Source organism: Phoxinus phoxinus (assembly GCF_949152265.1).
Source record: "Phoxinus phoxinus genome assembly, chromosome: 3".
Classification (NCBI taxonomy): domain Eukaryota; kingdom Metazoa; phylum Chordata; class Actinopteri; order Cypriniformes; family Leuciscidae; genus Phoxinus; species Phoxinus phoxinus.
Window position 1 is genome coordinate 23,102,663 of NC_136878.1, and position 27,298 is coordinate 23,129,960.

The window sequence follows — 27,298 nt, forward strand, 5'->3', positions numbered from 1 at the left end:
AAAGCCTCTTTGAAACAACTTGTGAGGTATAAAGAGCTACATAAATAAAGGTGATTTGACTTGACTATTCAATTGATTTAACCCCTGTATGGATTATAGAGTATAATCAGGGTAAATTGCATTTATTAATTGTCTTAAATAAATATTACGTAAACATAACGTAAATATTTTATGTAGCTTCTAGGGCAGTGCTAAATGGGGGGAAAAACATCTTAAACCAAAATAAGAAACATTTACAACCCGCGGCTCTTAATGCATTGTGTTGCCATCTTGAGCATCAGTGAATCTTTTCACCTTGAACTAACAGTTGTCTATGAGTCCCTCAATTGTCCTCAAAATTATACAGTCACTGTTGAAAAGGGTTCCAATATGCAGAAGAGGCAAGAAAACCAAAGAATGTGAGGAACCTGGAAGATTTATCTGAAGAGCAGTGCTCATTTTAACTGCTCAAGGGACTCATGCACAACTATAACAAGCATGTCAGCAAGTAATGTCACCTGCCGCATTGTGCCAACTGTAAAGTTTGGTGGAGGAGGGATAATGATATATGGGGTTGTTTTTCAGGGGTTGGGCTAGGCCCCTTATATCCAAGGGAAATCGTAATACCTAAGCATAACAAGACATTTTTGGACAATCCTATGCTTCCAACTTTGTGGGAACAGTTTGGGGAAGGCCCTTTTCTATTCCAGCATGACTGGGCCCTGGCCCAGTGCACAAAGCAAGGTCCATAAAGACATGATTGGATGAGTATGGTGTGGAAGAACTTGACTGAACTGGAACTGAGATTGTGAGTCAAGCCTTATCCAAAAACAGTGCCTGACCTCACAAATGCCTTGCTGGATGAATGGGCAAAAACTCCCCCAGAAACACTTCAAAATCTTGTTGAAAGTCTCCCAGAAAAGTGGAAGCTGTTATAGCTCCGTTATAATGCCTATGTATTTAGAACGCGATTACATTACAGTCCCTGTTGGTATAAGGTTCGTACAGATATTGCAAAAAAAGAAAAGAAAAGCCAGGACTTTTCAAGCACTACTTTTTTGGTTTTCAAGGACTACAATCAGAGATTACACTTATCAAACTATATCTTTGGGATTTTTTTAACTGAACTGACAGATATAAGGTATCCAAAATACAACATACAATGTATTTAACAATATATATATTAAATAGAAAGTTTATAATGGCTATTATTGATCAAAAATAATATTTTATATTATAATTTTGGCGTACTTCCTATCAAGAAAAGGTCTGATGCGGATTTAATAGATGGGCTGCAGTGTTCATTTTGCGTGAAAATACTGTATTTGTGTTACTGTACTTCTCAAGTACCTATTTGTAAAAATGGCTGTTTTCAAGGGGTTTCCCAGGACTTAAATTTCAAAGCACCTTGAATGAACCCTGTATAATGGTCAGGTATCCCGATACTTATGTCCATATAGTGTATTTCTGAATTGCAAGTTTCACAATGACAGTCACATTGCAGGACATATTTTACATTTTTCTTAAAACTGATTAAAAACAATTTACAAGATAATTTTGTTTACTGATCAAATCTGCATGCTTTAATTCCAGTTAAGTAATAGAAATAGAAGGATTTTTTTAGAGGGGGTTTTATATCCAAATAATAAAAAAATCAACTGTCTGTATGAACTGCCCAAGTCTGAGTGAATTTTGGAATGATGGATCGTAGTTTGGCAGAGTGAATTGAGGTTTAGGATGGACAAAACTCAGAATGTGTACATTTCAGATACATAAAAATTTATTTCTCACATTCTTCATCACAAACATTGTCTGAGTCACTTAAACAAGCTCAATAAGCCATATAAAAATAACATGTAAACACAACTATTAGAATAGTACGAAATATACAGTTATGTGCAACACCATCATCACCACCAGAACAGTTACACAGCACATATGACAGAAGAAGCATGTGTCAGTTGTCAGAATCCATGTCACTGTCTCCTCCAACAGATCTGAATTCTTCACTGTCCTCCTCCTCATCACTGAGCTGTGCCTGTGTGAGAACACTAGGCCCTCGCCTCCGCTCATCCTCCTCCTCGTCTTCTTCCTCTTCACTTATCCCGTACACCTCCTCTACGTCCTGTTCTCCTGTCCTGGGGCTGGACACCTGCCTTTGCATCTGACTGTCTCCGTCATAGTAGCTGTCATAACTATAACACAAGTGAAAGAGTGTATTCAGAAATGTATGAGGTGAAGATTGGCCATTTGTAAAAAAAATACGAGACAACACAGAACTCCATATGGTGACTGTAGGAAAAGAAGTTGATTAATTTAAACTAAAAGTGCCACATCGCCTTGTTAGCAACGGCAATATCTGATTTATAAAACAGCCATTAGAACCAGGGATGGGCAAAAACTGATACTGATATTTGTCCAAAAAATTCAATATTGATTCTTAAAATCCTAAGAAAATCATGTTGATGTTGCAGGTTAAGTGGGCTGATCCTCCAGTAACTGTGTGTACAAACACAGGTTGCTGCTGCCTTTAAGTGTGTTATAGAAGTTCTGTTATTCCGTTTCATATTGATTAACTTTGTATGATATTAATAGGTTGAAAAGGTAGATAAGGGTAGACTAAAATTGGGAGAATTCAAATCAGAAATTAATCATATCTGTAATTTGTGGCAAATCCCTCCCTACTTACTGGCACCACCCTTCAAAAGTTTGGGTTCAGTAAGATTTTATGGTTTTAAAAGTCTTTTATTCTCACCAAGACTGCATTTAATTAATAAAAAAACCTACACAGGATGTGGTATACAGATGATGGTTAAATGTTTTGACATTCTCCACATGCTTGAGTCTTGACAACAGGACAAATGGAAAAGCAAAAGAACGTTCGCCTTGACGTGTCCAGTTTAAACGGCTACTTTGTGTATCTGTTCAGACTTCAGAAGGATCCTAACGTCGGGAAAAAATGGATGGTTTATTTTAATAGTCTCGGAGCACGTGGAATGATTATATGTTTGTTTGGAGCATTAGACTGCAGACTGTTTTATACGAGGCACAGTGCAATGAAGAATTAGCAAAAGAGAACTTTTGTTGAAATAGGGGTGGGTGATTATATACTGGTAGACATGATAAACCGGTAGAAATTTGTCAACTGGTAGAGATTTTGGACTATCATCTCTATTGCGTCACGAAAGCTTTTTAAAGGGGACCTATTACGCCCCTTTTTACGAGATGCAATATAAGTCTCAGGTGTCCCCAGAATGTGTCTGAAGTTTCACTACAGAAAATGTATTACCATGTTGTAAATGCCCTTTTTGAGAGGAAGGAAAACATGATGTTTTCATGCATGTATTATTAAATGCAAATGAGCTGCTGCTCCCCGCCCCGCTTTCCAGAAGAGGGCGGAGCCTGTACAGCTCGTGCCTCTGATACTCTGCCAAAAACGAACAAAACTTCTGTTTGGTTTTGATTATCATCTCTATCGCGGTCACGAGTAGAGATGCACCGATTGATTGGCTGGGGACCGGAATTGGCCGATTTTCACGTGATCTACCATGACCAGCGATTAGCATTTGCCGATTTTATGCCGGTTAAATGCACCCTGGGGCGCATGATTAACACCGTGCAACATCAGCATCACACATGCACACGGAACACACATGTAGGAAACCTTGTGAATTATGGCCGTTTCACACCGCAAGCGCGAGCGTCGTGTATTTTTTTCGGTGTGCATGTTAATCAATGAGTGCATTCAGACCGGGAGCAGGAGCAGCGTGTGATCGTCAAGCAGAAGTGTCGCGTGAGCAGCAGTGAAGCGGGGGTTTCGGCGCAGAGTCTATTTTTGCGGCGCTGCTCACAGTCAATTAAATTGAAAGCACACTTTTGATGGACAAAATAAATATGATTTCACACAAAAAGTGCCAAAAATGCAAAGAATTTTTATGTCTAGTGTGTTTTAACAAGAACTGGAGTAGGCTATGTCAGAAAAGAAAATGAAGACTCAAAAATGTACCAATTTTAAACTTGTTTTTATTATTCAGATTGGGTAAAAGTATATGGTGTTTTATAAAAAAAAATATATATATATATGAAATATATAAAATGTATATACCGGTATATCAAATATCTAAATATGAAATCTGAATCGGCTAAATCGGTATCGGCAAGTCAAACTCAATGAAAAAAATCGGAATCGGCCAAGAAAATTGTAATCGGTGCATCTCTAGTCACGAGATCATTAAAGTTTATAATTTGCATGCGTTTTAAAGCAATATCAGTCTAAACTTCTGATATATGTTTTTTGAACGCACAAATCTGAAACACGCGCACAGAGCGCGCACTGGATGATGGTCAGACAGTGCATCCCGTGAGAATTAAACTTAGTTCTCTTTCACGTCTTGCGCTTAAACTGTCAAATAAACACAAGGTTATGTCAAAAACACAAAGTTCACAGTTTCTGTGAATGTAAACAGCAGGGAAAGAAATCGCCTGTGTATATTAGATCAGTGTATTAAAGTGAAAGCAGCATTATACACAGTACCTGCTACTAGGGCTGCAACAACGAATCGAACAAAAGCGAAGCGAACTCCGCGAGCCACACTGCGCTTGAGACACGTGCGTGTCTGAGAGCGCGCGATATAGAGTGTGTTTGCGCGCGAGAGACCGAGTGCATCTGAGAGCGCGCGAGAGAGACCGAGTCTATTTGCGCGCAAGAGTAAACTCTGGAGTGTGTCCGAGCAGCACTGAATTTTTCATTCTTTACTCTAAGTCTAAATGACTCAGAGAAACTTCACTATATGCTCGGAAAGGATGAGCAGCAAAATACACACCATACGAGGTGGTCAATCCATTGTATTTTTTTGTGAGTGTGTGCGTCTGTGAGTGTGAGAATTTGTGCGTCTGTGAGTGTAGTGTGGAGAACAAGTTCTGACGTTTAAACAAATCCTGTTAAGTTTTCTGATTTGTATTTTTCTTTATTTTAAAAAAAATATTTATTGTTCTGACAGATCAAGTCCCTTAAACAAAAATATACATCTTTTTGTGCACTTTATTTAATAAAAAAATTCCTATATATTTGGCAGATGTAAAGCACATGTGTATGTTTTTTGTGTTAGTCAATTTAAAAAAAAATTATTACTTTAACAGCTCAGGGATGTTCAAGGAGCAACCCGTTTGTGCACTTTCTGAAGATTTTTTTGCACTGTGAATTTGCACTGTCAGTTCTGTTTTTGAATAAAGGGTTGGAAATTAATGCTTTTTTATTTTTATCCGATTAATCGGAAAAATAATCGACAGATTAATCGATTATTAAAATAATCGTTAGTTGCAGTCCTACCTGCTACTATAAATGCTGTTAATATGAATCAAACAAAATAAAATCACTCACTGCTCTTGACTGAATCATTTTATTAGCTTTAATTATAAAAGCTCACTCAGGGCGGGGTCTATGCTAATACGAAAGAGTCCGTTAGCAGTCGTGGGTGAGGTCTGTGCAATGTGACATCACATCAGCCCATCAAGCGCAATAAGCAGGGAAAGAGGAATCATTCAGATAGTGCGTGCATATACTGAAGAGTATAAAGCTGCTGCTCGCTTGAGTACTGAAAGGAGTTCTTATTGGTGCCTTATTAGGCTTGAATGTTCAAATACGCACACTTAAGTGTCAAAATGCCAGTCTTTGTGAGTATCCTTGCAAACACAGTCATTTATGTCTTAAGTGAACAAACAGTAGAGAAAGAAAACCGATGTGTATCGCTATATTTGATCCGCCCGATCTTAAAAGTGTTTTAAGAAAATATTTGAAAATATATTTTGTGCATGCATGTTTTTTGTGTGCAAAAAATATATTAATATTATTAGTGAATCTCAAGGCACGTTTAAATAAATAAAAATATTAAAAATAATCCAAGCCATGACCCCTTTAATATTTTTGTGGAAATTGTGATACTTTTTTTGAATCATTTGATTAACAGTAAGTTCAAAAGAACACCATTATTCGAAAATATAAATATTTTGTAACAGAACAAAAAAGCAATTTAATTAATGTCAAAAAAAGAATTTCCTACCCTACACTTTTGCATGTGCATTAAAAAAATACAGCTGTATGGAGCGTGACTAGAAAAAAAAATTTGATTGAGGGCACTACCAAGATGCACTGAGTGGATTGACTAACATAAATTAGCCTTTGGTGAATGTGTGTAAGAATGACAGGACTAGGAATTAGGAAGCACATTTTAAACTTCCTAAGAGACAATATAAGATTCAAAAATTATATATGATAAATCAATCAATCAAATCACAACACCCACTGAAGTACAAGACAAACATTATTAGTAGTAACTTGGTTACTGTGCAACCAAACAATAAGGATTCTAGCATCCTGCAGCTATTGAAGAACAGTAGTATATGTATGATACTGACACAAAATCATGATTTTACATGGAAAAACATCAGCTTTACTCACACAAGAATATATTTGTGTGCATGTATTCTGACCTGACGTTGCTGTCCTCCATGTGCGTTACCCCATCATGCACCTCCCCCTCATAAGACATCATACTCTCGTCCTGCTCTATTCCAATCCGGGTGCTCTCCTGATGCCCCAGTTCAGCATCACTGTCACTGCCACTCTCTGACAGTTGGATAGCTTCAAATTTAGAGAAGAGAGAATCAATGTTACATACACAGCAAAATTCAGACACACACACGCGCATAAACGCACACACACGTATACACTTACAGGAGAATGGATTATCGCCTTCCTCCTCACTGGCATCGTCTTCTGCATCTGACATCAACAGATCCTGGTAAAGTACACTGGCCTGTGCTGGCCGCCTGGAGCCTTCATCATCCTCGTATTCCTCTTCATCTCCATGCATACGCCTCTGTGGCCGCATGAGGAGATCATCTTCATCATCCTCCTCGTCCTCATCATCCATATCTCCATCTTCAGCCTGAAAGTACAAAAAACATGATTTGTTAGAAAACCGTTACCTATAACGTGCATCTTTTAATGCATGTTTTTATTTTGTTCACAATAATTATTTAATTAAATCAAACAGTAAGGGGTAAAAAAGGGACAGAGAATCCCCTTGTGGAAGACCACTGGTTTGAAAGGTTTTGTGCGCAGGTTTATTACCGGAGCAGGTGTTTTAGGTTTGCCATCATCATCTTCCTCAAATCCTTCTATGTCCACATCAGACTCCTCCTCGCCCATTCTGCCTCTGCCGTGACGACCCTAAGGAACGTACACACAACAATGTACTTAAGGGCAGTGTAGATGCACACGGAAGGAGAGGACCAATCAGAAATGCATGCAGCAGAGGATGGACAGATGGAGAGATAGATCAATGGAATCAAAGTTTTTTAAAACCTTAAACATTACAACCTTAGAGCGGTTTTAAAACCAAAGCAGTTAATGGCTGATACTCTGGAGAAAATGCTACAGATTTACCACTGTAAGCAGGATTTAAGCTACACTCATTGTTCTTCACTGGTAAGAGTCTCATTATTTAAAAAAATAATAATTGGGGTTTAGCTCACTAACAACCAGTTCTAAAATCCATCCTAAACATACTTGGTTGAAGATAGATAAAGCAAATCAAGCAGCAAACACAGTAAAGGGGTGGGTGACCACAACATGGATGGATGAGGGGGTGAAGGACATATCCAAAGGGTAAAGCAAGCTAGCCAATAACATGGATGAAGAGATGGATGGACAGAGGAATGGATGGATGCAGAGAGGGAGAGAGGAATACCTGCCCCCCTCTTTTCTCAGGGGTGGGAGGGATTAGCGTAGCCTCGGCTAACAGACTAGAATCTCCCTGCAAACTCACAGACACACTGTTCTCACACACATCAGGCTGAAAGAAAGGTAGAAAGAACTGTAGAAATAAAGAAAGAAAAAAGGCAAGAAAGAAATTTTTCAATAAATAAAAGAAAAGAAAAAAAAACATAAAAAGAAAAAGCCCCAGACACAGAAAGACAAACAAGTTGTAAGGGAGGAGGAAAAGACAAGAACAGTGAGGAAATGTTGAATTAAACAGCTGTGCAGTACAGAATGTTCAGACTATGAGAGAGAGATATATATATATAGAGAGAGAGCGAGAGAGATAGAGATAGAGAGAGAGATAGAGAGAGAGAGATAGATAGAGAGATAGAGAGAGAGATAGAGATAGAGAGAGAGAGAGAGAGAGAGAGAGAGAGAGAGAGAGAGAGAGAGAGAGAGAGAGAGAGAGAGAGAGAGAGAGAGAGAGAGAGAGAGAGAGATAGAGAGAGAGAGATAGAGAGAGAGAGAGAGAGAGAGAGAGAAGCCTTCTGTTCCGTTTCTGGCAGAGTCTCTTATGATGACATGCTTCATTTCACCTGCTATCAACACTTGCACACAGAGCACTTGAGAGGCACCCGAGATCATGCCCTCAGTGTGATGTGTGCATGTACCTGTGGTGTGTACGGTCCAGGAGTCAACGGGTCTAAGCTCTCAAGGTCTGCAGCGTCCAGAGCAGCTTCTTTAGCGGTAGAGATGTCCTTCTCCAGTTGAGTCAGGTGTTCGTCATACTAACAGATACACATTAAACATCTCAAACACAAAGTCAAACAGAGCACACGAAACAGCAAAGAACTCCTCCATTCTCACACAGTAGTACCTCTGCTAAAGTCTGCTTGCAGACATTCACAATTTCCAGAGCTGTTTTGGTATAAGGACTATCAGGACCTGAGAAGCAAAAACAATTATAAAAGAATGCATACAAATGTGAAATCATGATTTTATTCAAGAGGAAACAGCATTTTAATGACTAAAAATATTCATTTGTTTCTCACCATTGTACTTAACACTGTTGGTGTGAATGAGACCAACATCAGAAAGAAACACCTCCCGGTTCTGATACTTGTGTTTGGAGATGTTCTACACACAGACACACACACAGTTCAGAGATTCTGAAAAAAACCACATTCCTACTGAAGTTTCTTGTGTTACACACACAGATCTATCTGACCTTACGGAGACTTTCCAGATCCATGGGGTTGATGATGACTTTAAAATAATCAGGAACAAATTTCTTGTTAACAGGATGATGGAAGGGCCAGGACTACAGAGAGAAAAAGAGATATTAACTAATTAAGAAAGAGCAATTCTCTTCATTTTTCCTATCTGAACATCCTATATGGAACCATCAAATACAGTGTTAAAGCTGCTGAGCAAGGTTTTTTTTTATGTCAAAATACTTTCATAACTTAATATAAAAATCAAAATAGCCCTAACTTTGATATGTGGATTAAAGAGGGGTTTACTCTAAGCTAAAAAAAAAAAAAAGAAGTTGATTCTCACTCATTGGCTCTTTGATAAAGGATGGAGTCCCATAATGCACTGGCTGACACTATAGACATTTAAGCTTTAATTTTATTTTATTTTCAGGTATATTATTTTACTGCTTCAGTTTTGTTTATTGGTTTTGGTAATTGGGGTAATACAATTGCTTAATTTTAACTTGTGGGTTTATTATCTGTGCACTTGCTCTTATTCAATGTAGGAAAACCCAATAAAGAAATAAAAAGAAAAAAATCCAAATAGGTTAATATTGCCTTTAAGAGGAACTTGACTTGCAGTTACTAACACTGGACAGATATTACATAAGAATAATTAAAATACATGTAAAGACCTTAAATACAAGTTTAAATATACAACATATTAGGGTAGAACAGTAAGTGGTCGCTCACATCAGGAACAGCCATCATCTTCTGTGTGACAATGTTGTCGAGGATGAAGGAGAAAGCGACCTGATCATCATCGTCCAGAAGAGGATTAATGGCTTTTTCCAATCGAACCAAACGCTCCTCTTTCTGCAAAGACAGCCACAATAATTACTCCTCAATCTCTCTGCAAGTGTTTTTGAGTCCTAGTGAAATATTTATATATACCTCTTTCAGTTTCTCATCACACAGGCTCAGCATCGCTTGACCAACAAGGGTTAAAGGATGCTTTACACCTGAAAAATACATATATTAATACATAAAAATAGATCATGTGTACGTCTAGTCTAAATACCTTAAGTTCCTATATGCGCATGTGAATGTACCATTGTACGTAGAACTATTTTTGAAGATGAGTTCGACGCTCTCTCTGAACTCTTCTCGAGAAGGGTACATGCGCTTGCGAACATTTTCACGCAACGTCTGCAGGTCCATCGGTCGTGTGATGATCTTGTAATAATCCTTAACTAATTTGCCATTCACAGGAGTGTGAAAGGGGTACGTCTGAGAGATAAACAACATATTCAATCTGTGTGTCAGAGAATGTGTTTATGTCTAGTATATAACATAGGTGAATGCGTCTTACATTAGGAATGTCCCTTATGTCATTAATGATGCTCTCCAGGACTGAAGAGAGTGTGACCATAGGGTCTGTCCTTCTGCGATGGATGGACTTATGAGGACGCTGAGAGAAAGACAGAGAGATAGTATAACGGATGAAGATGGCAGGGTCTACAGGAATATGTAAACAACTACTGCACAAATAAACTTAAACTTAAAACATACTCTTACATTGAGGTAGTCACAGTGTACTGTTGTCCCCACACGTCTCTTCTTTTTAGGAGGAAGCTGCTGCTTAGGGAACTTCAGAACCAGAGATTTCCTCCGCACTTCATCAGCACTATAAACATATTAATCATGTATTATAACAATACAAATACTAACAAAGCTAAGCATACAAATTATGTAAGTAGCTGACAATACTTTTTGGGAAGTTGACTTTCCAGAAATACATCACCCAAAACTATTTTGAACAGTATTTGGTAAATATTTTGAATGTGATTATGTATACAGCATATTAATTACTAGACAGAACATTTTAAAATGCATGTTATAATATTACAGTGTAATATTAGCATTATTTACATACTATTCCAGTAATTCATGTTTTAGTTAATGTTTAGTTTCTAATTTCCACTAAGTTTGTGCTTGTCATCCAATTTATATTTTATTTCAATTGACAAAAAATATTTTCAATGGTTTTAGTTAACGATAACAACCCTGACCACAGGGCCATTTTAAAAGTGAAGGTAAAAGGTGATTAATAGATACTTAAGGAATTTAAATGGCAAGCAATTCAATTATTTACACTTTCTCTTATACTTGAGCAATTTTAACCTCTTGAAAAGGTTTGTCGTAGATTTAAAACAAAAAAGTCCACATACATGTTATGCAACTACCATGTCTGCATTACCTCTCAATGAGCTGCTTTCCAAGAACAATCTTGGTTCCTTCTACTTTAATAAGTTCTTCATTGTCATTGTGGATGACAGTCTTCTCAAGCTCCTCTTCCTGCTCCTCTGTCATGGCCACTGGATTAGAAGGTGGGGCATTGGTTTGGTAGTACAACGGGCAAAACTTATTGGTTCTCATGTGTCCAATCGCCCCACAAGCACCACATTTCAGCTGTAGACAAAACCAAAAACATCAGTCTGTGCAGACAAATATCATGTGCTCATTTCATTCACAGCAAAACACTTTCAGAAGGTTAGGAGTATATTTCTAATTTTGTACCTTCAGGTCTGGTCGTTCTTTTGCCTTTTTGGCCTTTTTCTCAGGTGGACCTTTAAATTTGTCTTTCTCCTGGTTTCGTTTAAGGCGCCGCAGCTGCTCCTGAATTCGTCGCCGTTCCTTTCTCATCTCCTCCCTGTGCTGTTCATCGAACAATGCAAACTTGCGACTGCAGACACATGAAGAACACACAGGCATTTTTATTAATGATAATAATAAAGAACTTTACATTTGTTAATAATTATTTTCAACGGTTTAAATAACAGTGTGTGTTCAATACTATATTAGTTTTTGCTGTGTACTAGTAGTGACTACTGAACTTTTGGTATCACGACAACCCTACTAAGTACACAAACAGATACTTACATGAAGTCATCATCCTTTGTGGTGCGTATACGCAAATAGGCGTCGATAACAGCCGGTTTGCGTACAGTCTCACAGCGCACATACTCTTTGCCGTCCTCGTCACGGAATGTGCGATAAATTTTCAGCCTTCTCCCTGTTGCTGAAGAGTTCAGGCTAGTGACGGAGGAAGCGTCATCATCTTTGTGAGAGCTGGTGGAGAGGGCGCTCGCTAAAATGCACAAACATATGCTGTTATGAGATACAGAGAAAGACAAAGATCTGGATATAGAAGAGGGCTGGGTTAAAAATATTGATTTGAATCAATACTCGTTTTGATGAACTTTTCGATTCTTAAATCCCAAGAATTAAACTTATATGGTGTTTTCAGTTGATGAATGAACAACTTTGTAGCATGCCTCCCATCCAAAAAGAAAGAAAAATGCAATAAGCTTTGTAACTTTTGATATGAAAAAAAAAAAGTCTTAGTTTTCAAATTCTAGCAATTTATGAAATTACGTTTTGGTGCTCTTTAATGTGCTGTGACAGAACGCTGTAGCACCTCAGTGCAAGCCAATGGGGCAGCGCGGAGCGTGAACTGATAATCTCTTCCACTTTACTACTAGTTACAGCATGAAATAAACATCATAAGGTATATTGAAAGACTTATTGTCCAGCTTTTTCCAGTACTTAATGAAATCCGTATTATGTCTCATGTAATCGATCATCGACATAAATAAAACAGCCTGTTAATAAAATGTCATGTAATGTTATATTTACCTCAGAAAAGTTTATAAACTTGATAGCTAGCGAGAAAAATTAACACTAGAGAGGAGAATTTTGACAAATATATGCACTATATTGGAAATGTCTTCTTTTTTTTTTTACTAAACCTGTTCTTCAATATGTATTGTATGTCTGAATAAATCTGTCATGTTTTTATGACAGCCACCATTTAAATACTTAAAAACTAGTAGAAACATAATCATGTCATTAAAAAGCTATTATTATTATAATGATATTATTATAATAACGTCCTTGTGTAATTCACCTTTGGCTAAGCCCCGCCCCCCTTAGTTACTGTTGCTACCTCCGACAACTTCATCTGGGCTCTGGTTGGTTTGGTATCAACATGGCTTATGCTGTGACGGCTCTTCCTGATGAAATTTTATCAAACTTTTATAAAGCAGCAAATAAAGTGTCCGATAGAAGTAGGCAAAAGTGTCTGCAGTGTGCGTTTGAAGGCTTTATTCAAGACATAGCACTACCGGTGAAACGCAACAACAACAAGGTAGTATCCAAATAGAGGCAAAAGCATAACGGTCACAGTCAAAAAATGAACCACAGCATATCCTAATCGAGACGGAGGCTGGGACTCACAATATCAGGAGAAACACTGTTCATGCAAAGCTGGGTAAGTCTCTATTCACTTATATAATTGTTATTATTTACAAAGCAAACGGACTCGTCTACGCGAGTGTAAAGTTGTATTTATTAGCAGCGTGTGCTAGCGTATCAACAATTAGGGCAGAGAACCGAAATCATAACCTAAACCAGCATAAAACTGTCTAACTAGTATAACTTCACAGTAAGGTTAAAAGCTAAATGTATCTTAGAGCACAAAAGTGAGCTTGTTGATCCTTGAGGGGTTTTGCTGACTGTGAGGACGTCCACACAGTTTAATCCAAAGACGACACTTGTCAGTATTTAACTTCGGTTTTGGGAAGGGGGAAAAACGGACACCCCCCTCCAACCTCTCTGGGAAACGCGTATCTGTGTTACAAATGCCCCCGGCACAACGTTTAACCATATTTTTTATAAAACGACGACGTAATAGCCTGCCGAGACCAAAAATATGAGCCTCCTGCGTTGAAGTCAATGGAGCGCCGTGAAAAAGTGTCGGACCCTCTGTGGGAGCTCGTTCTTGGCTGCGCTGTGATTGGTCAATATACATTCTAGGGCGTGGCTTAGCCAAAGGCGAATTGAAATGCAAGTAGCCTATAAATTTGGGTAACACTTTATTTTACGGTGCCCGTGATACAGAGTAATTACATAATTAAGTACTTAGTAGTAGATGTTGTAATAACATGTAACTACATGTACTTAACATGTAATTAAGTTATGGAACAGCCTGCACTTACACATTGTAATTACACACATGTAATAGGCAGCTACTGTTACACATATGTAACAAGCCGGGTCAGTTACATACGTGTTACCAGCTTGGTACGATGTAATTATATAAGAAAGTACTTAGTACTACACAATGTAACAAAAAGTGTATCAAGACTGTACTTAAGTGTACTTCATGTGTACAGATGGATAAGGTATGTAGATACACATGAAGTACACTTAAGTATATTCTTGATACACTTTATTTTACGTAGCTTATCCCTGTGTAATATTGTGTAATTGCAATGTAATTTGGAAGCTACTACATGTATTTATGCTGTGAACTAGTGAGTTCATCCAAACTACAGTACAGATAAGGTATGTAGATACACATGAAGTACACTTAAGTACAGTCTTGATACACTTTATTTTACGTAGCTTATCCCTGTGTAATATTATGTAATTGCAATGTAATTAGAAAGCTACTACATGTATTTATGCTGTGAACTAGTGAGTTAATCCAAACTAAAGTACAGATCTGGATCTCCCGGTTACACTAACAGCTGTGTAACAGACTTTGACCATTACATAGGCGTAACAGCCCATGTTACCCCTGCAGGCTTTTCACACCTTAGTAACAAATTTAAGTACTTTGTGTTACATTGTGTAGTACTAAGTACTTTCTTATATAATTACATTGTACCAAGTTGGTAACACATATGTAACTGACCCGGCTTGTTACATATGTGTAACAGTAGCTGCCTATTACATGTGTGTAATTACAATGTGTAAGTGCAGGCTGTTCCATAACTTAATTACATGTTAAGTACATGTAGTTACATGTTATTACAACATCTACTACTAAGTAGTTAATTATGTAATTACTCTGTATCACGGGCACCGTAAAATAAAGTGTTACCAAAATTTGTTAATTTAACCTTTAATATTATAGTAATGTACCAACTTTTGTTCCAGATTTTTTTCCCCTTATACATACCCAGATAAATCAATATTGAATCGAAATTGAATCGAGCCGTAAGCTTGTGAATCAAATCAAATAGTGAAATGTTTGTCAATACCCAGCCCTAGCATAGACAATCTCAATTTCATACACACGTACAGCCTTTGCGTCGTTCCTTGCGGCCCCTCTCTCTCTCATTGTCCTCTCCCATCAGCATCCGCTGCAGTTCTTTTCTCTCCTGTTCTTCTCTCTCTCTGCTCAGCTGAGAGCTGGTCTTCTTATTCTGCAACATGTTTTCTATGTTTTTTCCCATCTCCTCAAAATCACTGTCCTCTGCTGAGCTGCTGTCTGTGTCCGTCGATAACACCTCTGTGGACTCCAGTACTCTAAAAAACAAAAACACACACATTAACAGTTTACATGCACATGAGTATTGTACCGGTAATATTAATCAGAATTGGCAGATTTCTATTCTGTCACAACCTTGTTAGGGTGAGCATTAACAGTGCTGCGGCCAGAGATGCAAACTCATAAGAGGTGAAAAATGTGACAAAGAGGCAACCCACCCTCCCCAAAACCAATTTTGATTGTAACACACTTCCTTTAACCTTTAAGTGCTTAATTTGACATCAGCTTGTCAGATGTTTTGTCCCATCTTCGGTTAATTAATGTCAATCATAGCAATTTCAGGAGTGACTCACGGAACAATTTAGCATTTCACTCGCATAATTAAATGTGTTTGTCACTCCTGAAACTTTGCAGTATGCATGGACGTTGGTCCTCTTGGAACCATGACAAACCAAACATTTCTTAAAATTTATATTGGATTATATACTGAAAGCGAGCAAAGAGCGCTCCCTCTATAGCACAACTGACATCTGAGATTGGCCATTGCTTTCAACAGAGATATGTGATTGTCTACAAAAGCGAAAATAGAAACTCTTCCCTTTGTGCCACACACACAAGTATGCTAACCATTTAAAAAATCTACACAAATCATACAAAGGACCTATTTTGTATTCAAAATGGCGAATTTTGCATTTCTGTACTGGAAAACATTTTTAGTGTGAGATATTGCAGAATGAAATGCAGAGGAGCCCTGGTACTTTCAGGTTCTCACTTGTTCTGCAGGTCAAAGATCCTTTGGCATTCCTCTTTGTAACGTTCCTGATGTTCCGCTACAGAGAATCGAGACCCACGAGCAAATTTACTCATAGGCCCCTCCCCTGAACGAGCCTGTTCAGTAGACATGGTCCTCACAACATCGATCACCTCCCAACGGGAAAGTTTCTTTATCTAAATAAACACATACACATATTAGGGAATATAAAGGCAAGAGACTACAAAATGACCACCAATAAACATTATCATTAGGGAGATTAAATAACATTGAGAGAAAAAAAATTACACACAGTATTCTCTGATAACTATTTAGCGATTAGCTTAATCTAGGGTCATTCAGAGACTGGATCTTTGATTAGTTCAGTGTCACCTCTTCCTCAGGAACTCCAAACTTGCGGAGCAACTGTTTGGCATTTTTGAGCGACAAGCGCCTCAGATCCGCATCAGTCCCTGTCACAGTCTTTTTCACTGGCTGGGGCTCTCGATCATCCTGAGCAAAAACAGGAAACAGTGTTTGATAATGAGGGACATTCTCATGCATCTGAAACATTCTTAATTGCCAGTAGCTGTGCTAAATGGTCAGAAAGCATGTACCTTCTGCTGTGTAGGTTTGTTAGGGACTTTAACATATGAAAAACCTTCTCCACAGCCGGTGGGGTCAGCGACCCCTGTGACCTCCAGGAGACACTTCCCCTTCATGGCTGCGATGAACGCCCGAGTTGTGTTCCATGGCGCAGTGCGTACCTAACCATACCACCACATTAATATAATCAAACCATGAAAAAGACAAACACCATCCAGCATAAATACAATTTTTCAAATGTACTCATTAAACCTCTGACCTCATCATCAATCTTCATCTGGAATTCCTCCTCATTCTCTTCCTCAGGTGCAAAAAAAGACTTTTCACCATAACCAGCATCCTGGTAGACAGAAGTGTACATTAGCTGGTATGGCTCTGTAAGAAAATTGTGCACATAGGGATAGGAAGTGTGCATGCGTTAACCTTTAGTCTCTGCTCCGCCACCAGCATACTGTAGTACGAACAACACTGCTCTGGGGAAACCATTGCTCTGATCTCCTCTTCGGTTGGAAGCCGGAAATCAGGTTTCAGCACCCACCAGTTAGAATCCATACCTGATATAGTAGGTATGAAGGAGCTTTAGTACAAAACACAAACTGTATCTGCTACGCAAGAACTGATGACTCGCATGGTGCTTTCATTCTGACAGCATTTCTGCTGCATAACAGACCTGCAACTTTAAAAGAAAATACATTGACATCTGGGTTACTGAATGAATACAATTGAAATGAATGTAAACTTGCTTGTCTTGAGATCTGATTTACATTTCACAAAATGTAACCCAAACTGTAGCTACAACCTGCTAAAATCATGGATTTATAGTATACATTTACAGCATACAGGACTCAACACTAAGAATTTTTTTTTGGTTCAAATTTTTGCTCGCCCAGACAAAATTTTCACTCCACCACAAAAAAGTAATAAATAATTAATTTTTATTTTTATTATTTCTATTATATTTATTATAAATATTTATCAACTGTTTATGTTCACTTAAGATATGTTTACTAAGATATTTGCTGAGACTGGCAATTTTCGAAATTTTGTGTGAATATGTTCGCAGGAAGACGTGAAAGAGCTCAATTCAGCATTCACATGCTTTCTGGAAAGGGCGTGCGCTGTTTGGATGTGTGCGCACACAAAACTTCTCACTCTGAATTGAGTTCTCTTTCGTGTCTTCTGCGCTTGAATATTTAAATTGGCAAGGTTTAAAACACATGAAAAATAAAAACTTTCATGATGCATCACTGAAGCGACAACTGTCCCAAGCTATGCTTACACTGGCCCCGGGCCATCCTTATTGTCGAGCCCTGGAATAGACATTTTGTATGTTTGGATCCCTGTTATCTGCAAGATCCCTGTGAATCTTGCAGACATCTTATCTGTAGAATGCTGTAACGGTTTAACATGGGCGCAGTATGTGTAAAACGAGGCAGAATTATGTGATCTGGTGTATTTCCTTAGCTTTCTGTTCCTGTCCTACCTTCCCAGTACCAGGAAAAGTACTTGCTGCAACTTTCAATTCTCCTGTCTGACAAAACACACACACAGTGACTGAAAACATTTTTTCTTTCTCTGAGTTCCTCCTGTTTTCTATTCCCTGTGCATTTAAAAAGTTTCTTAATGAAAATGACAGGTGAACTTGTGCTAAAGGTTGATTTTAGAATTCAATTTAAGATGAACGTGTGCATGAGAGTAAGTGCACCTGTGCGTTTGAAGTCAGCACAGAGTTTGAGGCGTTTGCGGATGCTGCTTTCAGAGTGAGAGGGAAAAGCTTTCTTTATGTCCTCCATACGTATACGGCGAGGGCGATCTTTACTCTTCCAGAACAGACGATAGATGAACACCTACAGAGAGAGAAACTCATAAATAAACTCCATGAAACTGAAGATGTTAAATACACCAAGTAGCCTGCTCATATTAGTACTGTCCAATGTAATCAGCCATTAGATATTCAAAACTTTACTCATCCAGGCATCCATACATCACTTGTTAACATGCAACCAGAATCAAATGGGAAGGGAGAGATTGGTGCTGGTGCTACCTGTAGGAAATCTCGAATGTGTGTGTTAGCTCGTTTAGAGTTAGGCCCTGGCACTTCATAGAGAGGGCACTCCTGACCCACAACAAATATGTCCACAAGCTCTCGGATGAAGTAGCCCTGCCTTGTCCGGATAATCAGGAAATCAGTCTCAGGCATCTTATGTAGATAGATTGGAGCTCTGAACAAGTTATTTTCAAAGGCCTGTGACACACACACACAAACACAAACAAAGAGCAACATAATTCAGAAGAATGACAATTTAAGGGATTGTACAATGCGATTAAAAAAACAACAACATGAACTTGAAGAAGGTGGCAGAGGGTGACAGGATTGTGTAAGTGGTGTCCATGATGTTACCTGCAGTAGTTGTCCAGGATGCAATGATCCCAGGAATGGAGAAGTGTGACAGTAAACGGTCTCTCCATATTTACAGTCAGGAGCTCCTGGGTCTTTACCTGGTTTCTACAGATATAAACATTGACAATGCCATCATCAGCAGTGACCAGAATTGGAGACCCAGATCCAAAACAAGACCTACATTATTGAGACTCAGATCTCAGACTTGATCTAGTTCTGAGTCCCAGAACTACATTAAGATCACATTTATGTCTTATGGCCTGTGTGAAGTTGTGACTTACTCTTTTGTAGTAGTTCTTGATCTTGGTCGCCATGCCAACTTGCATGAGAAGAGGAGGATACTCCTCACTATACTCAGCCAAAATCAGGTCTCCATCTTTGCCCGTTAGATCTTGAGCTGTGCGCATAAAGAACATGTCCCCTCCGCCCGATGCTTGACGCTCCTGCTCTCTCATCTGAGAGAGATTTTAAAATATGAGAGGACAAATAAAGGACAAGTATAAACTTTACCATGTCAATGTACATTACACACAAACACACTCACTGTCACATTCAGAAACACACAAATACATTCTCAGGCTGTGTCAGTCTACCTTAGCCTTCTTCTTGATGTGTTTGAGGAGAGACTGGGTTGGGTGCGGGCCGGGCTGGGACAGTGCTCCAAATGAGTACTTCTTCAGGGAGGGTCGATGAAACTGCCGTAGTTTCATGGGTCCCATGTGAGTTGGGAAGAATGGCTGCCTCAACTCAACAGCAGGAATGGAGTGCTGAGGAAAGAAATGTTCACAGAATAACTAAATAAAGAGAACTGGCAAAACAAAACCAGACAGTCAATCGAATGATTAAATTCAATAATTGTATTATTCTTTTCTAGTGTTTTGGACAATGGCACTAAATAAATATTACACTGTTTTTAGATGGTCATTTTACAGTAAGCCTGTGCACATGCTCAGAAAATACAAAGCGCTGCTGGTTCACAGAGACCAGATTAATCAGATTTGACTCTGGGTCCCTAATCCCCCACCTGGATGATGTTTCCTCCAAAGCTGCCCCTGAGCCCCTGCTGTTTAGGGTAGTAGAACTCATCGTTCGACAGATTCCAGGGATCTTTAATCTCCGGTTGGGACATATTCTAGATCAAAGTAAAACAAAGTGTCACACATCATACACATCATCTGCTTTTCACATCCCAGCCTTCTTTTTCTCACTCCACATTTTGTTTTTCTTCGTCTCACCTGTTGAGGTTCATCTTTGATGACGCCCGTCTTTCCCAGCAGAATGCGACTTTTTTTCAGTGCGGTCTCTTTTTTGTTTTCTTTGGAAGGAGAATGAGAGGTTCTCTCCTCTTTTTCATCTGGGATTTCTGTAAATATAATCAAGGTCAAGGTTCCATGACATGAATTTTGTAAAGAAATGGTTCTCAACCAGGGGACCAGGGCCCAATAAGGGGGCCCCAAATAAGACAAAACAATATTACGATAAACTAAAACAACAAAAAATTAAGATATTTCTTGTTTTAATTCACCTTGTTAAAAAAAATGTGAATGGAATGATGTGCATATGTTATTTCTAGAGAAGTCATGTAAATTAACACATGGTTATTTTTACAATGGATATAGATTTTTCTAGTTATGTAAAGCTCTAAAATATTTTATAAGGTAGAAATTGTGAGATATGATTAAATATTTTTATCCTTAATTCTATTTCACTACATCATGAAAAACAGGAAAAGTCATGGGGCCTTTGAATATTGTTGTAAACATTAGGAGACCTTGGAGTTAAAAAGGTTCAGAAACACTTTTGTAAAGACAGATCACTAGCACAAAGTAATTATTGTTAAGTATATTTGATTAAAATAATAACTATTAATGAATGTTAAACAATACCGAGTATGATGTTTTCATCATTGGGGTTGAGGGTGAGAATGGGAGGAGAAGGGAGGCAGTCCATGCTCTGGTCATCCCAGATTATGTTGTCTTCCCAACGTCCATACACAAGCTCCTCATTATCAATCGGGAATATGGAGAACCAAGGGATGTCATCCTCATGAGCAACTGTAAGAAAATAAAAATTCTGTTTCTTCTATTCTAAGCCCTAAAGAGTAGATATGCTTCATTAAACTCAGGACAGTACCTAGATGATCATGATTATGTTTGTCTCTTTTGGAACCGGTTATGGATGGAGTTTTGACCAAAGGAGGAGGGGTCGGGGGTACCAACTGCGAATTACTGCGACTTAGACCTGTAAAATGTTCATTCACATACCAATAATCCATCAGGACACAAAAATATGTGTTTTTGATGTGATGCACTGTCAGTGTTATGAATGTGCATGTGTGATATTCTCCGTTTATTTGTTGCATTATGTCTGTGTTCTCTCACCCTGCTGAGCATTATAAGCATTGGCGTTACGGGTCATGCTAGTAGGAAGCCACCCGGCCAGACTGGCACGTTGAGTTTTAGTGCCCTTGTGTTTCACATCATCTCCATTCCAGATGATGTCTTCCTCCCACTGCAGCTGGGTCACCATTAAAAACAACTCATCCTGCATCGGAGACCCCTCATCCCCCTGCTAACACACACAGATGAAAGTATAGATACAAGTAATTGAGCTGTCTGTAACTATGTGTCATTTTATTGTGAATGAAAAACTACCCCCGATTTACCAAATGTTTCTATTCCCCTTTTTTGCAACACGGAAGTGATGAATTTTGTATAAACACTGCATTTATGATCAAAATGCAGTATGACACTATAAGCCATACACATTTAAGTTACAAATGGGCGCAAACATTGTTATTTTTATATTTACTTCTTTATATACTATTATAGTATTTATTAATATTTTGAATTAGTTATTTTTAATTTTAATTGTCTGTTTTTTCCAATTTAATTTTTTTTTTCTATTTAGCTTTCATTTATTATTAGTTTAATTTATTCCTGAGTTATCTGCAAAAGCAACATTTCTAATTTTTATTTAGGTTAAAAAAAAACTCTAATATTTATATTTTATTTGAGCTCTATTTCAAACTAACAGTTTTGGCTTTATTTACCAATAACAACACTGACCTCAGCTTGTGCTTCTTGGGGTGGTTCCTGCTCACTGACTGGTTCAGAAGCTGGTGGATTAGCAGTTTTTTCCGCTGCATCAGTACAGTCTTGCTGTTGGTCATCTCTGAGTTTAAATCCATAATGAAAGCCGCTGCCATCCTCCGGGACGCCAAGCATGTCATACCAAAGCTGTGCTGGACCATAACGCCACTCTGCCACCTTTGGCCTCACCTCAGACACCTTATCACCTTCACCAGACACTTGTAGGAACTTGGACTCCACAGGAGCCATCATGGTGATCTACAAAGAGACAAAGAGTGTTTTCTTCTTGATCCCATCATAATATGGGTCCTTTTTCTGAAGTGGCCAAAGTGGACATGAAATGTTGTTACCTCATCATCAGACAAACACTGCTCCGGTGGTGGAGGCGGTGCATACTCATAGTCCCATCCTGATTTTTTCTGAACCCCTGGCTCAGGTGGTTGCGATTCGTTGTCACCTGTAGCAGTGTCTGACTGGGGCTCTCTCTGCTTTCGTTTCCGTTTCCTGCGAGCACTTCGCCATACAGACGGCATGTTCTTACCAGGACCAAACAACCGCAAGAAACGCAACACCTGGAAGATCAAAAATGAACACACTATGAAACTGCAAACTACTATTGGAGTGCAAATGAGTTAGCAATCTGATGAAGTGTGTAATCTAATTTTTGGATTATTTCTAAGACATATTCCCCCAGTTTCACAGACAAGGCTTAAGCCTAGTCCCAGACTAAAATGCATGTTTGAGCTGTTTTAAATGAAAGAAACTTGTTGTTTTGTTTTGTTTGGTTAAAACCATTGTTTTGTTTCAGGATGCACATCAGTAATGTTATTTTCTAAGGCATGTTTATAAAAGCTACTTAAAGGTAGGATAGAGGTCAGAATTGTCTAAAAAAACTTTTATTCAAATTTGTTTAAACTGTCTTTATATACCAATACATAATTAAAATGCAAGTACTCTGAAATAGAGAGTATAAAAAACTGAGTGACTCTAGTGTATTTAATCTTCAATAAACACAGCTCATTAATTCCATTCACTCCCACCTAAAAACGGGTGCGCGACTGCGCGCACGTGGGCAGAGCCAGTAATAGCGGCGGTAGTCATGGCGACGGAGAGTGACAGTCGCGCAAGCCAATCACTTGTTTCGTCCCGGTAGGAATTAATGAGCTGTGTTTTTTGAAGATTAAATACACTACAGTCACTCAATTTTTATACTCTCTTTTTCAAAGTACTTACATTTTAATTATGTATTGGTATATAAAGACAATTCTTACCTACCCAACCTTTAAATGTCACAATTAAACTAAGGCCTAATCTTGGCTTAATCTGAGCCCTGTCTATAAAACCAGGTCATTGTGTGCTACAGTCACCTTTCCAGGTCTGAACTCAGGGAAGAGCTGCGTGACTCCAGGCAGGGCTTTGGCAGCATCTTTCTGCATAATGCCTGCAAGAGGGAGGGTGAGACATCCTGCTTGTCCTCCTGTCCCTGAACCCTGAGAAGGTCGATCGCTCTCACTCTCACTGTCTGATGAACTGCTGAAATCAACTTTATCACCCACAGATGATGGAGCGATAATGGAAGGTAGGATGATACCATCAGCCTCATCAGTCACTACAAAGAAAAAAAAGAGTGAAAAAGGAAAGAACCAAAAAGAGGTGATAAAAAATAAGAACATCCACAGAAAAATGGACTGATTCATCTATCAATCATGCGGTCTCATTTACCACTGCTGTTCTGAGTGGGTGTGTCTTCTTTCTTGGTAGGGATTGACAGACTAGGGGGAGGGGGAGGAGGCATGAGTTTGGCATCAACATCCTCACAATCAGCATCATAATCATCCTCTTCATCTGCACACCAAAATACACACGTCAGTAATACATTTGTGCATATACGTCAGTGTTTTCTGCACCAGTTGTGCCTGTGTGTACCCATTTTCCGCGATGGCTGCAGGTTGCCCATGGCTTGTCTATATTTGCGGGTTTCATCTTCTGCAACTTCACTGATATCCGAGTAATCAACTGCATCGTCTGTGCTCCTTACCCATCCTAGATCAACAAACACAAATATTGCACAAAATTAGGTTATTTTGTCCCATTTCTCCTCTAAATGTACAATCGCACATATCCGACTGCTTGGAGTGACATTTTTCTAATAATTAGACAGAAACAGACCCTCTGCATCAGTGTTGCTCTGATCTTGGTCTTGCTCAGCGGTTTCCTCCTCGCTGGCCGTGATCTCTGTAATGAGCGAACCCAAACCCAGAGAGCCCAGACCAGCCAGGTGCTTCTTTGACTCCTGAAAAAGAGAAAGAGACAATTGACACAGACATATATACAATATGAAGGTCATCATTCCTTTTTAGCCTCACTCCACTAAGGGCATTCACACTGGCAATGACTTGCAACAACGAAAAGACCTTAAAGTTGCTATGTAATGTAAGTAGCGACAGATCTTTTCTTCCATATTGTGACGTGCATCTGAGTGATACGGATTATTGAAAAGAAAAAATTAGGGAACTTGGTTCCATTCATTCATTGTTGATTAGATGGAGGCAGATCTGAATGTGAGCTTGTATGAAAGGAACGGGACAAAATGATTGAAGAAGTCTGGCATACATCGCCAGAGAGAAGTCTGTAATTTCACAGGAAGACTGAATTGTACATTTTTTATTATAAATTACACAAAAAACTAAAACACGTGAAATATATGCATAAATCTCAATAAGATCAATAACATGCATTCAGAAAATAGAAAGGTGGAAAAAAATGGGATGGTGAATTTCCAACTCATCCAACATCAAGTGACACTCAAGAGCAGGGATTTAGTTTCTTACTGTATCCAGCACACTGTCATCTTCCAGCTGTCCATTCTCATTGATGTTGCCAAACAGAAACCCTGTCAAGTGGAAGGGCCGGTCCTGGTCCTCATCGCTGTCTGAGTCTGACATTCTACACAAAAACAAGATATCCTAGCATTCATCAGCCCACCAAATCTAATGCATCCATGAAGCAACTTCATGGATATTATTACTGGCAAAGTCAGGTAAGGCAGCAATCATTTAGCAGTTACTTTTATTATCTCTCTTTTGTGGGACTCTAACTTGCAACTTTTCGGATTTAACGTTAAGTTCTATAACCACCACACCACCCTCTGACTATAATACTACTTAAATAAAACAAATATATTTACACAAATACACCGCAAAACAGTTTATATCACTATTAATGGAGTATACTTGACAATACAAGAGAATGGAGATAGGATAGGAGAAAGGAGATGTTTACACGTTTACTTTTTCACACGTCTCCCTCTGTTCCCACCTCGGTATTATTTTATTTTTATCCTGCTTTCTAGACACTGTTATGGCTTTAGCATACTAATCTTTGAGAGCATGTACCTTCTTCTCTGTTGCTGTTATCCGGCTCAAAGGCCTCTGGATCCTCGGGCTCGAGTAAAAATCTGACCGAAGGAGGATCTCCCTGTCCCCGGTCGATTAGCTGTTAGCAGCCAGCCAGAGAGGACGAGTAAAAGCATACGCGCGCGCAAAAAAATCCGTTCGAGAGTATTATATGCAAGCTTAATTTATTTAATATGTAACGTTAGATATAAATCCCTCAAACATATTTGGCAATGAATGAGCTGCTGCTGCTGCTGCTTGCGCGGGTAGTATCAGCAGCTGTGTGTGTGTGTGTGTGTGTGTGTGTGTGTGTGTGCTTCTGTTTGTTGTGTTCCGAGCTGATCCAGTTTATCTGACTCCCCCTGCAGGTCTAAAGATGCAGAGCACACGGCATTGTTCTCTGTTCAGTTTAATTTGATTAGAGAAGGAGAATTTGCAAAGCAACAGAAAAACTCCAGTCCGTTTCATAGAATTATAGAATATCAATTGCTTTGATGTTTATTTCCATATATTTTATGGAAATAGCATGCCATAGGCCTATACCATAGCTGAATGTTGGCTGTAAATGTGATAATGTTCATTCTTATTAAATATCTTAATGTTCTTGAGCAAAAACAAACACATTCATATTTCCTAAATTGTCATTAAAATCTGTCATCTTTACTTGCCTTCTTGTCGTTCCAGTGACCTTGTCAGCAAACAAAAAAAAAGGTCAGGTCAGGCCACCTTCATTTGTTTCAAAGCAGCATTACAGTGATAATAGGAAATTACAGAGATTGTTTTGGCTTTACAGCAGCTCTTGAATAAAGTTATTGTCCAGCTAAAGTTAGTTTTGATTGATTGATTCACTTCCGTTGCAAATATCAGTTATTAACTAAAAGATTTCAAGGTGCAAGCCTTGAACATTTTTGAAAAAAGGTTATCTCTGCACAAACCTCAAAAACGCAAAACCCGCAAAAACGCAGACGACGTGCACATGCACATCACGTGTTTAGTCTACAGGTACTGTATGCGCGTTTGAATATGTGCAGGCGTGTAGTCCACATACCAACCCTCAACAAACTACTTGTCTGGTCTCAAAAATGTATAATAAAGAACTATTTATCGCTTTGCGTAGCCACACCGGAATTATACCGACAAAGTTTTATCTGTACAGAGGTAAAGGGAAGGAAGCCTTCACAGGGGAGAGATTAGTTGACACTTCAGGACTGTGTTGTCGTCGTGTCCAGGCGCAGGTCCTTCATCAGATCTGGATACGGCCTGGATCCGGCGGACTGCGGTAAACCTCGGGATAAACAGAGAGCAGTGGCGTAAGTTTGATTTTGAAATTGGTGGGGACGGGGACATATATTTTAAGGTTTGATTAAAATTATTGCTAGAGATATATCAGTGTCACTGGATATTGGTAGGGACACGTCCCAAGTGTCCCTACTAAATTCTACGCCCCTGACAGAGAGACTAATATTAGCGTAGATGCCATGCTTCTTATGATGTACATCAGGGTTTATGGGAAGTGTTTCCGGCTGACCTATGCAGCCTAACATTGAATTATAGAAGTGGTCTATAATGTATTATGTGAATGCTAGGTCAAAGAGATGTGTTTTTATTTGAACTGACAGAGTGTGTCTGCTTCCCAGACAATGTTAAGAAGGCTGTTCCAAAGTTTTGGTGCTAAATAGGAAAAGGATCTACCGCCAGCAGTCGATTTTGATATTCTAGGTATTATCCACTGGCCGGAATTTTGAGATCGCAATAGACGTGAAGGACTATAATGCG

General features: G+C 38.8%; 1 protein-coding gene and 1 long non-coding RNA gene across 5 annotated transcripts in view; both read right to left on the reverse strand.

Annotated features, from left to right (window-relative positions):
- Positions 1-27,298, reverse strand: part of LOC306996212 — a 1,114,438-nt gene that overhangs the window by 588,477 nt on the left and 498,663 nt on the right. The window lies entirely within an intron of this gene.
- taf1 (TAF1 RNA polymerase II, TATA box binding protein (TBP)-associated factor) lies at positions 1,738-25,909 on the reverse strand. 4 transcript variants are annotated; one of them, XM_079608719.1, is made up of 41 exons: positions 25,523-25,909; positions 24,959-25,073; positions 24,297-24,420; positions 24,054-24,170; positions 23,850-23,972; positions 23,495-23,736; positions 22,478-22,699; positions 22,104-22,385; positions 21,417-21,606; positions 21,169-21,276; positions 20,922-21,089; positions 20,271-20,398; positions 20,060-20,167; positions 19,629-19,802; positions 19,317-19,490; positions 19,036-19,140; positions 18,679-18,879; positions 18,340-18,481; positions 18,118-18,165; positions 17,058-17,188; positions 16,894-16,974; positions 16,646-16,795; positions 16,422-16,541; positions 16,050-16,225; positions 15,089-15,315; positions 11,881-12,088; positions 11,518-11,683; positions 11,198-11,409; positions 10,516-10,624; positions 10,310-10,408; positions 10,050-10,227; positions 9,892-9,959; positions 9,691-9,813; positions 8,970-9,062; positions 8,794-8,878; positions 8,619-8,686; positions 8,413-8,529; positions 7,112-7,210; positions 6,713-6,926; positions 6,469-6,619; positions 1,738-2,174 (listed from the first exon to the last, which is right to left on the reverse strand). In XM_079608719.1, the coding sequence occupies exons 2-41, from the start codon at positions 25,070-25,072 to the stop codon at positions 1,937-1,939; spliced, it is 5,883 nt and encodes a 1,960-aa protein (XP_079464845.1). In that variant the 5' UTR covers position 25,073; positions 25,523-25,909; the 3' UTR covers positions 1,738-1,936. The 4 variants fall into 4 exon arrangements, with proteins under 4 accessions (XP_079464845.1, XP_079464847.1, XP_079464846.1 ...); XM_079608722.1 differs by lacking the exon at positions 18,118-18,165 and adding an exon at positions 7,731-7,835 and having other exon boundaries at positions 1,739-2,174; XM_079608721.1 differs by lacking the exon at positions 18,118-18,165 and having other exon boundaries at positions 21,417-21,603.

Excerpts from the sequence above, each read along its gene's own strand:
- taf1 (XM_079608722.1), bottom strand. The coding sequence starts at position 25,072 with ATGTCAGACTCAGACAGCGATGAGGACCAGGACCGGCCCTTCCACTTG. Across the intron at positions 11,410-11,517 it reads AAGAACGACCAGACCTGAAG|CTGAAATGTGGTGCTTGTGG; the intron begins GTACAAAATTAG and ends TTTTGTCTACAG. Across the intron at positions 6,620-6,712 it reads AGGCGATAATCCATTCTCCT|CTATCCAACTGTCAGAGAGT; the intron begins GTAAGTGTATAC and ends CTAAATTTGAAG.